The 13,506-nt window shown below is 33.6% G+C and overlaps 1 protein-coding gene across 5 annotated transcripts in view; it reads right to left on the reverse strand.

Moving 5' to 3' along the window:
- Nucleotides 1–13,506, reverse strand: part of INTS12 (integrator complex subunit 12) — a 35,318-nt gene that overhangs the window by 4,685 nt on the left and 17,127 nt on the right. For 4 of the 5 annotated variants that reach the window (XM_057546804.1, XM_057546806.1, XM_007190983.3 and 1 more), the window contains 3 exons: nucleotides 12,620–12,779; nucleotides 7,745–7,891; nucleotides 65–4,400 (listed from right to left, as the gene is read on the reverse strand). In XM_057546804.1, coding sequence (XP_057402787.1) covers nucleotides 3,816–4,400; nucleotides 7,745–7,891; nucleotides 12,620–12,779 — 892 coding nt within the window. In that variant the 3' untranslated portion in view covers nucleotides 65–3,815. Of the gene's footprint in view, nucleotides 1–64; nucleotides 4,401–7,744; nucleotides 7,892–12,619; nucleotides 12,780–13,506 lie in introns of those variants that run through there. The other variant, XM_057546803.1, reaches the window with a different exon arrangement.

Raw genomic sequence — 13,506 nt, forward strand, 5'->3', positions numbered from 1 at the left:
CAAGAATGAAGGGGAAATTTTTGTGGCTAGTTTTCTTCACAAAACAAATAAACAGGAGTATATATACATTTTATTTAGTATTTATTTTTAAATACAGATGCCTTAAACTATACACATAATAAAGTTTAGAAATTATAAAAAATCCAGTAATACAAAGTTACCATGGGTGCTTAAGTCATGTGAAAAAGTCACAAGGCCACTATTTGAACATTCCTTATATTTTAGAAAAATATCTGGTCTTAGTATTTATTAGTATAAAAATTCTATGAAGGAGGAATTGTGCAGAAGAGATATAACGCACATTGTTAATCATATAAATGCAGCATTGCATGGAATACTTTTAAGTGCTGGTGTATTCCATATCTTCCCTAAACTATAACTTGGACTTTTAGAGATGCTTGTCACTACTTGTGATGAATATTTAGATGATTTACAAAAATCAGTAAACATGGAATTAAAAACTCTTCACTTTTCCATAAACTTCTTGGACTTTTGTCAATTGCAAAAACCTCTTAAAGTTCTGTGAGTAAAGAGGAAATCTTCATATTCTAAGATGGCAAAACCACTTTATTTAAATCCTGTTTGTCATAACTATGGTTTCTTAAGGCAGTGCACCGTTCAATACTGAATACATCTAGAAACCTCACGAAATTTAAGCTAAATTAGGCATATAAGTTTACATTATAGTTGATGAGGAAGGAATTAAATTTCATTGATTGGAAGGACACTAGACTTTATACTCTCTAGAGATATCCTACTATTTATAGAATGCTACTATTTTTAAAGTCTATTTAAAAAAATTTTTTAAATTATCTCCCTCTTCTTATATATACTAAATAGTATATATATAAAAAGGCAGTCATTAAATTCTCTGTGATCTACAAAATTATTCCAATATAAAAATCTTTACTCCAGGAATTCAAGCTGAGTCTCTGTAAGCCAGTTACTGCACACACAATATTACACTCTAGATACAGACAAAATTTGCTTTAATTTTTCAGGAAAATAAGTCATGTTAGTATATACCAGGACAAGATGTTCTTGTTCAAAAATGTAGGGAATGTATTCTTAATTAAATACAGCTTATCTTACTTTAAAGAAATAATATTATGGTATGTAAATGTATGGCTTTCTCTACTTGCTTATATAATTTTTATATTTATTTTTATAATTATTGCACCAAATGTATTTCTATAAAATGATGTATTTCCTATATAACCTATGGTCATCACAGTTTATAATCTGTTACTAATAAACAGTACTACCACATCCTTGTTAAGAGTCAGAATCACCTAACCTTTGAATATTAGAGGTCTTTCATTTGATCTCATTCATTATCATCATACAGGAGGAAACCAAGATCACACAGCTAATACATGGAGGGACTGGGATTCAAAAACAGGTCTTCTGACTTTAAGCCAGTGTTCTTTTAGCGTTTTCTTTAAGTCACTAAAATATCTGATTAAATAATCTAATGGAAAGCACGATATACAAAACAGAAAAGTGATATTGACCAAATTTCTACTAAAATGGGATTTGAACTTACAATCCTAAAAGCTTGCTTTTTGGCTCAGCTATATATCTGTCTATTCATTCACTGAGCCGAAAGCTGCAGTGGGAATACCACGGTGTGCAAAACAAACAAAATCCTTGCCCTCACACAATTTAAATTCGATGGGAAAAACAAACGATACATAACAGAATAAAACAAGTGATAAATACTATTAATATAAAGCTGGCCACTTTCATCACATGCTCAGTTAAAAAAATCAAGGTCTAAGAGCTACTTGAGGATAAACTCTAATACCAAATATACCTCTATAAAATACCAAACTGAGTTATACATTACTAGATGTATGCATCCTACACATATGTGAAGATTCTAAATATATATTTATACACATATATAATCTATACAAAGAGCCATGCTCAATAAAAGTTAAATTACTTCCTAAACAAGTTCTCTGAAGTCCTCTCTGAAATACTATAGAAAGTAAAATAACTGCTTCTCTTTTCAACTCTATTCAGCAGATGTTTTGACTATGATGGGATAAAATTTTCCATTTCAGGTGCCAATGTGCAACTGTCTGCATTATTGCTTTAATTTCTTGTAGGTACTGAGGTTATATTAACTGTTATAGTTGTTGAGCTGAACTTGTGTCACACTGTCATTTTATCCAGTTTAGTCCAAACTGGCCCTGAACTATAAGCCAATAATGATGAATATACATATTTTTTTTGGTCTTTTGACGCTAAAGGGGACTTGGAGTTGATGCCAAATTGATATTTATTCAACAGAAATCTGAGTTTCTCAAAACAAAAACATCTGCAGGCAGATTTTAAACATGTAAATAGATGTTTACTCCACTTTGTAAGCAATGGATTATTTCAATTTTGAATTGTAATTTACCATGAATAATTTAGTGCCATTATTTAACAAAGCAGTTTAAAATATCTTTCCTTAAAAAAGACCAAGCGTACTTTAAAAAGCTTTAACTTCACAGAAATCATTTATCAATATATTTTAGAATAATAACATGAGAAAAATATAGGAATTAAGGGAATGGGTTTGAGTTTAGAGGTTTATAGTGAAGTGTTAGTAGCATACATCAAAGCTCAAAGAACAAGGCTGCTCGGTCTAGTGAATGTAGGAATTTGCTGGACTTCTAGTTTCTGGATGAAATGAGGTATTCATGAAGTATAAAATGTATAAAAATGGCTGCTACATTTTGCTATTTCTCTGATCCAGAAAGCCTCATGTCTTCTGTCAGAGTATGTATGTAAAACAACAGCAGGATAATTTGCTAGCTTGCAAAAAGTCAACAACTCAGACCCTTCATACTTTCTGACTTAATGTACACACACACACTTCAAAAGAATCTCAAGAATTAATCAAAAAAAATTAATCAATTAATAAAACTTCTTTTATACAAAGTTAACTAAAATTAGGTAAATTGCTGTAATATTTTGGGCAGTAAAAATAAAATTGCCCTTTTTTTCATGGTACAGGAAGATGCTATCAGTACATAAACAAATCAGAAATTATCCATCCACAAAGACTCTTGGAATGGGTATTTTCCTCAAGAATTCTCAGGAAATGTGTGTAACCAGGAAAAATCAAAAGTCAACATTTATTAAGCATATACTATGTGCATATGTTACACTGGCAATGTGAGGAAACTGGGAAATGTGAGAAAACTATTGCACTGAAAGGGCATGGGGGTTCACAATCTATTGGAAGAGATAAATCCCTAAATAACTGATATGAGGTGACAAAAAGGTAAAAACATAATACAGGGATATGAGAAATCAATTATGAAAAATTAATTTTGAAAAGGGGGAGATGAAATATTTGGGGGGAGAGGGAGAATCAATTGATATGAGGCTGGGACTGCCAATGAATATCCAGACTACGGCAGGGCGGGGAGTAGAAAACTTTATTATTGGGTCACCCCTGGCTCTTGTAAGGCATCTTATTCAGCAGAATCAATTATTGGGACTTTGCCAGAAGATGAATTTTTTTAAAAAATTCACATATGCTATCAGTCTTCTGGGATTCCAGAAGTTTTCATCAAGAATTAGTCATTCTAATCGTTGTTTTCACATACTATGAAAACTGTCAAAATAAAAATGCTAAACAGATTTAAAATAAACATTTCCAAGTTTCATTAACTACTATTTAGCATTTTAAGGTAAGAAATAATAGAAATTTCATTATGAAGATTTTTATTAAATTATAGTATACTACAGTTTATGTCTTAATAATAAGATTTTAATCTTTAGGGTAATATGATATAAAAACCTACTTGGCCACATTACTTCTTGAGTTTCTTTTGGGCAGCCTTCTTCTTGACCATCTGTAATCGCTTCATGGCATTGAGCTGTGATTCTTGTGAAGTTGGACCTTTAAGGGATGTTGAGGGAGAGCTGCTTGATTCTGAAGTGGTTTTGTTAGTGGTACTTCCACTAGGCCCTGATGTCCCACTATTTCCATTCCCACTTAGTTGGCTGCTGCTTCCTGGAACCAAACTACTTGGACTGGGAAGACCTACTTTGCTAACATTGTCACAACTAACTGAGCGACTAAGGCCAGTTTTGCCCAAAGTTAGAGGTGGAGGTGGCTTCAATGGTACAGTGGGTGAAGTGCTGTTACTGGAACCTATTTTGGAGGCTATTCCACCTTTGGATGATGTTGCCAGGCCAGTCAAACCCACGGGCTTCTGGTTAGCTGATGAGGTAGCAGGTTTCCCGCTATTGTTTTGGGTTGTTGAACTCAATTTTGCTGTTGATGGACCAGCGGAAGAAGTTTTGGCTGCAAAAGCTGCCCATCCAGTTAGGCCACTAGTTGCTGAAGAGGAAACACTGGTACTAGAAGAATTTCCTGAAACAACCGTGGATGCCTAAAAAACATAATATAAATATTAGAGCCAAGTGTAATTAACACCTAATATAATATTCTTAAATATATAACAAGTTTATTGGTTAAGACTTTTTATACAAAAATAATGATCTGGGAAATTTAAAGCACAGCACCAAAATTAAGTTCTGCTAAACTGATCTGAAAAAACATATACAACAAAACCTATCCATAGCTAATGGGTGCTACCATTTATAAAGCAGAAATTATGGGATGTCATATTCTTCTACTAATCACTGCAGAAAAAAAATATATGGAATTCCTTTTTGAGGACTGCTCCTAGATTCAGTTACAAGCCATATCAGAAAATCAGATTTAATGCTTTAACTTGTTTTTCACCCAAAAAGGTTACTATTTAGCTCAGTAAAACATCTAATTCTTTAGGCTTTGCTCCAAATGACTTGTGGATCATTTCAAAAACAGAATCCACTCTTAATGGACAAAAATGCTCACGCCCAGGATATGTAGGAGATGTCTGAGATGAAGATTCACTCAATAAATACTGAGTGAATACATAAAATTTTGAACCTATTTTTTAAAAATTCCCCCCAAATTTTGAGCAAATAGCTACTGCATTGCAAAATATATGCAGATACACCATGTTAACTACTTGGAATTGTACAACTCTAAAGGTCTAAATATACTAAGAAGGTCTCATGACTTTATTTTCACAATTTGTCCATGTTTCCACTGAAACTATCACAAAGAGATCCCTGCTTCTGTATAAGATTTTTAATCAACTGCCTCATAAGCTGCATAGTGACATTTTGGGTATGCCTGACTCACTCCCAGATGTATTTCTTAAAGGTATAACACTTCAATTTCTCTAATTAACTTCCTTGGCCAGTCAAAAGCTAACAGTGATACCAATGTCGCTACGTAAATATTGTTCTTATTCATATAAGAACAATTTTTTTCACCTAATGTTTAGGGGAAAATGCACTTTGTTCAAATTAATTATGGATTGAATTTCTCACTGGCACTTTTTCTACCTTCATATTCTTGAGATTCACAAAAGTGTTAAATACGTAAAAGATAAAGTCTTACAAATAGTATCTTACTTTAAAATATGGTGGTTATCATGCTTAAAATATACCCAGTTATATTTTAGAACTGAACTCTGAACGAGGTGATAAAAACGTTTTTAGTTCTTACAAAGTAGCCATCAATATTGTCTGCATTAAACATTTTAAACCAATGTGAAAAATAATGTAAATAGAGTGCTCTGAGGTCTTTATCAGAGGAGGGTCCAGATTATTGTTCACGTACTCCGAAAAACGATAGGATTTTTTACAGTAACATCATACAATGACTATCTCATAAGGTTATGCAAAGAAGATAAACTTTACATAAATTACAAGTTCGTAGAGATATGCATACAGGTAATGAAAAAAAGTTAGTCAAGGAAGCAAAAGGACACAGGTGTAGCAAACTTTTAATTTTCAGTTATGAAAGATCTAATTTTTTCTTTTCTATTAAACATAAAACTGCCTGCTACATGGCTAAATGATCTGTCAACAAACTTCACAAAAGAAAACCCATCTGAAGTAATCAAAAAGACTAACACTTACGAAGTACAAAGCAAGTTCTGTGTGTATGGCATTTTATTTTAATGGTTTGCTGTTACTGGTATTGCTTTTCAACTGAACAACAGATGGCTTATAATACTATCCGGATGCACAAAAGTAAAATAACACAAACAACAGAGACCAAGTAATTTCTTACTATTCCAGTGCAGAAAATAAATTTCACAACTGTTCTCAAATAAAAATATTTTCTTGCCTATTATCCTAGTTAGAAAGATATTTTTAAATTGCTTTTTATATATAAATGGGAACAATTTTTTTCATCGTAAAAATTTATTGTATTTTATCATAAAAACATCAAAACCTCTTAATCAGAACAAACATGACAGCCAAGGCCTTAATTTATTTGCTGTAAAATAATTTCATATTGGTTTCCTAAAAATAAACTTTAGTAGTAACAGGTTAGTATAAAAATCTACCTAAAAGTGATTTAAGTATAGAATATAGCAACTCTAATTACTTTCAATAAGTTATTCTTACTTCTATTCTAGCTCACCAAGTTTCTATGTGACAAATCAATAATGGATATCCCTTGGATATCAGCTCTTCCCTGGTAAATTAAATTAAAAATAATCTGCAAATAAAATTATCAGTATCCTTCTCAGAGTATTTTATACTCATATTCTTTATAATCAAACCAATGTTCTTGATCTTTGCTACTTACAGCCACTTGGACAAGGTAATAGCTTTAGAATTTTCTGGGGTTAACCTTTGAGAATTTGGGGCTAACATTTTTTTCTTCCATCTTTAAAATTCCATCTTCTGCTTAAAATTGGAATGTGAAACTCAATAAAAGCATTCTTTTTGTTATAAAATTAGACTAGAAAAATATTTTATTCCATGATATCAAAATGTCAGAGTATTAATAATAATGTAGCATGATGTCAAGGATGAAAATCTAGGAATGAGAAAGGTGATACTCTCACTAGATAATCTGGCTCCTTAGTATAAGAGAGGGCCAATTCATGGGGAAAATTCATGATAATAATAGAAAAAAATAAGACAAAGAAGAAAACTTCAATAGCCAATAAGCAGGAAGAAAAAAGCTATGTGGCCAATCAGCACAAGTAATGTGAGAAGCAAAACTACTGCTACTGAGGACAAAGGTATTTAGAATTTAAACCAAATTCCCAGTTGGAGAGAAGTGGCTGACTACACAGGAATGGTAAAGAATGTTATCTTGGAATGCTCACAAATAGTTCCTAATCACCATAAAAAGAGAAATAGCAGAGTTCAAGATTATTTATTTATTTATTTATTTATTTTTGGCTGTGTTGGGTCTTCGGTTCGTGCGAGGGCTTTCTCCAGTTGCGGCAAGCGGGGGCCACTCCTCATCGCGGTGCGGGGACCGCTCTTCATCGCGGTGCGCGGGCCTCTCTCTATCGCGGCCCCTCCCGTCACGGGGCACAGGCTCCAGACGCACAGGCTCAGCAATTGTGGCTCACGGGCCCAGCTGCTCCGTGGCATGTGGGATCCTCCCAGACCAGGGCTCGAACCCGTGTCCCCTGCATTAGCAGGCAGATTCTCAACCACTGCGCCACCAGGGAAGCCCTCAAGATTAAATAATTACATAAATATTCTCTTTCTACTTAATGTTAATAGTAATGTAGTCTTAATGTAGTCGTAATTTCCAACATATGGCCATTTAGTATACAAAGTTTCTCATTATTTTTTTTTCCAAGTAACTATTAAGTCAACTAAATTTAAATCCAATCTTAGATAAAAATGGAATGTACTATACCTTGACTTCTGATCTCTTAAATGCTAGAAAAGTTAACTCTTGCTTGAGTTTAGTTTCTGGTTTCTTAACCAATGGATCTTTAACAGCTGGAGCTACAGAAACAACTGTAGGGGCTGGTTTCTGTGGTGGTTTCTGAGTTTTTTGAGCCTGCAAAAATCAGTGTTAAGATTAAATTAGCTACAAAATCTTAGTTAAATGCACAAAAGGACAATAAAAATCTATCACAGGACTGGACTCCTCATTGAATTGAAATACAGATGAACATTAAAAAAATACTGTGATGACACTGAAAATATAGATTCTTGGACAAATTGTTTTTATCATCATCATATTAATTAATGGTTTCATAGATTTTATTAGTTTCTAAACAGTAAAGATAATATGAAACTTTAAAATTATGCAGATTAGGGTTAATTAAATGTCATTTTAACAAAACCAAATTGATAAAAAGAAAAAGAAAAAAAAAATCATATAAGCATTTTCAGTTTTATTTTGACCAAAAATTGACTTTTCCCTTTATTTTATATTAGGTACTTTACTAAATTCTCTTGTGAACTCTAATCATTTTTCAGTTTGTTCTTTAGTGTTCTCCAGCTAGATAATATTAAATATATAAACAGTATAGGGCAGTGTTTGAGAGGACAGTCTTTGGAGTCAAACAGAACTAGAATTAAAACCCAGCTCAACTACTTCCCTAGCTAAGTTACCTCAAGTAAAATATGTAAATCTCTAAAAGTTTCGTTTTCATTTGCAAAATGGGGATAATATCTTGTTTCAAAGGTGGGTTATGAGAATGAATTGTGATTACGTAAGCCTTTACATAGTGTCTGGCACATGTTAAGTGCAGACAATAATAGTTACTATTTATTCATCATCATTATTTACAAAAGGTAAGAAAACTGAATCTGAAAGAACCCATCTCTACTGGATGGGTAAAGATGCTCCCTGCTATTCCACTGTCCTTGACAATCCTAATAAGGCCATGCAAGACAATACCAGAAAATTTATTAATAATGTGTTCCCATTTCTGGAAATTTGAATGCAGCTGTTTTATCTTTGTTTAGACTTTCTTGTGCTATGGTTTGCCATACAATATAATTTTCAGCCTTAAGTCTCAATTCATCCCATTTTTTATATTACATACTTTCCACATGAAAGTACACCTAATTTCAGACATCACTTATAAAGCAACACTCAGATCAAGAATATTATTAAGGATGCTGGAAGATATCTATGATAAAAATATCTCTTACGACCAAGAAAGATTATCTTACCCTCTACTGCAAACCACGTTATGAAGATGTAGCCTTCAGAGTAAATCAGAAATACATGGTTTCATACCCATGGCTTTCAATCTTATACTTCCCTCTAAGCACATCAGTAGATGTGGTTAGACTCTGAAGACCCACCTAACTTGTATGCTTCAGCAGATGAAGATTCATTACAGTGAAGCCCAGAAAGAACCTCTGCCTAGGAGATCATATTTGGATCTTTTTCTGCTTCCTCTATTTCACCTAGCCATCTTAGAAGCTGAGTAAGAAATACCCAAAACCCTTTGTCCTTCGTTGGTAGTACTAGTTTAGGGAACTAGGATATTATCACTGACTCAGTGTTGCTCAACAAAGGCACTATAATTTTTCATTGGGTGACTGACTCACATAGTGCAGAATATATGACATTCACCACTCAAGGCAGCAATGGCAGTATGGCAGCAATCAAAAATACCATGTATTTCTATTACTGCTGAGTAGGAGTGTGTTACCACCTTAGATTGAGAACCCCTGCAGTAAGTCATGAGTCTCTCACCTAGTGCTGGGGCAAAACCCATTACCTGGTAGACAGAAAATTACAAAACAAAAGAATAATCTTGGACCCTGCCACCCACCATTCTTAACTCTGTCTTCCCATCTTCCTATAATAATGTGTACTGCAGAACCTGCCCTAGTTAAGAAATTAGTGCAAGGAGAAAGGGGATATAAGACGTTATTTATGGTATCTTTGACATATCTTGGACCAATAACCAATGCACATATGAGAACCTCACTGAAAGCAATTATAGTAAGAATGACTGGATTTAGCATCCCCACCATTTCCAAATTCCTTTCTCTCACTAAACATTGTGTTTACCGGATCCTGATCTTCAGGCTCACTTCAGATCATGCCTTTTGGTATTTCTCCAGGTCCACTCTTGGTGTATCTAATCATGTTCTGACATTAGTCATGGCCCCTTATTCAGCACTTGACTCTTGGGCATACAGACTGAACTTACTGACTGCTGATTTCTGGTGCGAATCTATATTTCCTCCATTTATGTATCTTAAAATGAGAACAACAGAATGTGGGATGTGTCCAGTCCTGAGCTTTGCTCTGGTGCTTTGCCAGTGAATGAGACTAGGTCTTAATGACAAATTAATTAGACATTTAATTTGCAAAGTTGATAAAGAATAAAAGGTATGCCAGATGAGGAGAAGCTGAGAAGCAGGACGTATGGGAACACGAAAAGTTCACCACATACTCAGGGAATGAACCATTTGGTCTGGCATGGCCACAGTATGTGGGTGTATATGATGAAGTGGTGTGAGAGAAGGATACAAAGGTAGAGTTGGGTCAAAGAGAGAAGGTCCATACATCCACCCTAACAAGGAAAACTTCATTATATAGGTAATTGAGAGCCACTGGGCACACTTAAACAGATAAAGTTAGATAATTACTTTAGAAGAATATTTTACCTGCAGTGTGTAAAGTGGACTGAAGGAGCTAAAGCAGTAGACAAGAAATGAGGGGTTTGTGGGACAGGGTAACAAAAGTGAAATGAACAGATTTGCGAAATACATAAGAGGTAGAATTAACAAGTTTGGTAAACAAAGGGATGTGGAATTAAGAGAGGCATCAAGGATAATGTTTTCTAGTTCGGGCAACTGAGGAAAAACTGAGTGGAGAAGAAAATAATTTTAATTTTAAAAATATTGAACTTAAAGTAACTGTAGGATATCTGGTCAGCTGCCAAAATTCATTCCAGGAAGAGGGTTAGAACTATAAATATAGACCTAGTGTAAACTAAGTCACAAAATGTAAGGGAGTAAAAACTTAGGAGAGAACGGTACTTACTTTATTAAGAGACTTACAATAAAATAATAATAAACTTTGAAGCTATACTAAAGAAAGATTACTGTCACAAATTATTTATTTTGACTACTAATTCTTAGTGACTACTTGTGTCAAGGCACTGGAATGCACTGTTGTGCTCACCTATAATTACTTTGGTTGAGGTCCTGGGGGGCTAGTTTAAGTAATAAACTAAATAAAAATCAGACTGAGCAGAAAACAATTGTACCATGTCAAAGAAATTTCCCATTACAAACAAAAAGTATAAATACTACTGAAATGTCACTACTTTTCATAGGAGTAAAAACATAATCTATTTCTGATTTGAGTGATTGAAAAGTAAAGTAGGTACCTTGATTTTTTTTTTTTTTTACTTTTAACTAAGTACTTCTAATTTTAAAAAGATATATTTGGTCAGAAAAATTTATGTAGAAACTCACTTGGTTAACAATATGAGAACTCTTCTATCAAGAGTCCCTAATCTTCTGGAGAAAACTACAATTCGAAATGATACATGCACCCACTATGTTCACAGCAGCACTATTTACAACAGCCAAGACATGGAAGCAACCTAAATGTCTACTGACAGATGAATGGATAAAGAAGATGTGGTATATTTATACAATGGAATATTACTCAGCCATAAAAAGAATGAAATAATGCCATTTGTGGCAACATGGATGGACCTAGAGATTATCATACTAAGTGAAAGAAAAAGACAAATACCATATGATATCATATGTGGAATCTAAAATGTGACACAAATGAACTTATTTATGAAACAGAAACAGACTCACAGAGAACAGACTTGTGGTTACCAAGGAGGTGGGAGAGGTGGGGGAGGGATGGATTGGAAGTTTGGAATTAGCATATAGAAACTATTATATATAGAATGAGTAAACAACAAGGTCCTACTGCTGTATAGCACAGGGATGTTCAATATCCTGAATCACTTTGTTGTACACCAGAAACTAACACAACATTGTAAATCAACTATACTTCAATAAAAAATAAAATTAAAAAAAAAAAAAAGAGTCCCTAATCTAAGGCAGGGGAGGGTGGATGGGGGAAGCAAACAAGTCACTGAAGTAAATAACAACTTGATTTCTTTAAAAGGAAAATGATAACATTCATCCATCTACTATTTAAATGAGTAAAAGTTAGAAAACTATCCAATATAACAAATGAAAACATGTTTCAGTATGAAATTAAAGGCAGTTATGTTTGTGAGCAGTAAACTGAGAAAGTACTGGGGAATATAGGATAAATGGTCACTTGAAGACAATGAGAAGGAAAGACTGAGGAACAGAGAGAGAAACACAGGAGGAAAGACAGAGGTGCACATACAAATACTGCCTCTGTACACAGTTTGTGGTTTACACTCACTCAGGAATAGATATTTCCAATATTTCCCTACCAGACTCAGCAGTTTGGGGCTTTGTATCTCACCACTTCCCACAGTGCTTTGTAGTATTTCTAAATGTTTATAAATACACTGACATACCAGTAAGGAATATTTATATTTTGTGGGTCTCCAATTCTGTTTGTTTATAATAGAACAAGTTAAAAGCTGAGCAGAGAAAAATGCATATACATGGTCTGGTCCATTTAGGCATAGACACAAAAATCACACATATACATAAACGTTTAAATCATCAGCTTATATGATTTTTTTTCAATAACATAAATGTTCAAATTTTTATCTTAAAAAGCACATATCAACAAAAAAATTGACAGAAATTGTTTAAAACAGAGAAAAATGATTCCTACCATTCTTTTCATCTGTCTGGTACATCGGGCACAATACCACACAAGGCGAGGGTCATTCACTTCTTTGTCTGTCACCTGCGGTTTATGGCAATCTTGGTGGTAGAGATTATGGCATTCCTGACATTCTACTAATTGATTACCAGATGCCACTGTCATTTGCCTAAGAAAATATACCATTAAATATTACACTTATTTGAATGCAACAATTTAAAGCCATTTTAGGCTTGTTCTGGTAAAGTTTGATATATTAAAGAGGGTAAAAACCCTAGAAAAGCCAAAGAGCAAAATAACGAATCCCAACATTGTAGCCTGCATAAACAATTCATTTCTTTTAAAGGTTATGCTCAGCCATTAAGAAATGTATAAGGTGACTTAAAGACTAAATTTGGCTATATTCTCCTTGTCATTTCTCATTGCAATTTTTTTCTTTCTCCCAGAAGGTACATAGTAGACTTTGGCTAGTCCTCCAACAGTCTCATAACATCTTCTTTGTACTTCTATTAAATTCCTTTATATTTGCTGCCTACATATTCTATCTTCTTCATTAATATATGAGTTGCCTAAAGTTAGAAACTGGACCTAATTAACTATAGGGCCTAGCACATTACTGAGCAGACACAGGGTGTTCAATAAATAAATGTCTTAACTAAAGAGAATGCAGTAATATGTGTATCAAAAAAGTATAAATTCCAACAGCAACAGCCTTAGACTATCATAACAAGTCTCCTTATGGAGGGTTCCAATTACTAGTTCTTTCCCCCTTATTACTTTACCATTTACTTCTTTATATAAAAATGAGAACTCTTATAGTAGATAAAAGTTGAAATAAACAAATATATGTTAAAACAATGAAGATCTAACAAAATGATCCTATTCAGAAGTACATT

This window comes from Balaenoptera acutorostrata, chromosome 5, assembly GCF_949987535.1.
Source record: "Balaenoptera acutorostrata chromosome 5, mBalAcu1.1, whole genome shotgun sequence".
Lineage (NCBI taxonomy): Eukaryota > Metazoa > Chordata > Mammalia > Artiodactyla > Balaenopteridae > Balaenoptera > Balaenoptera acutorostrata.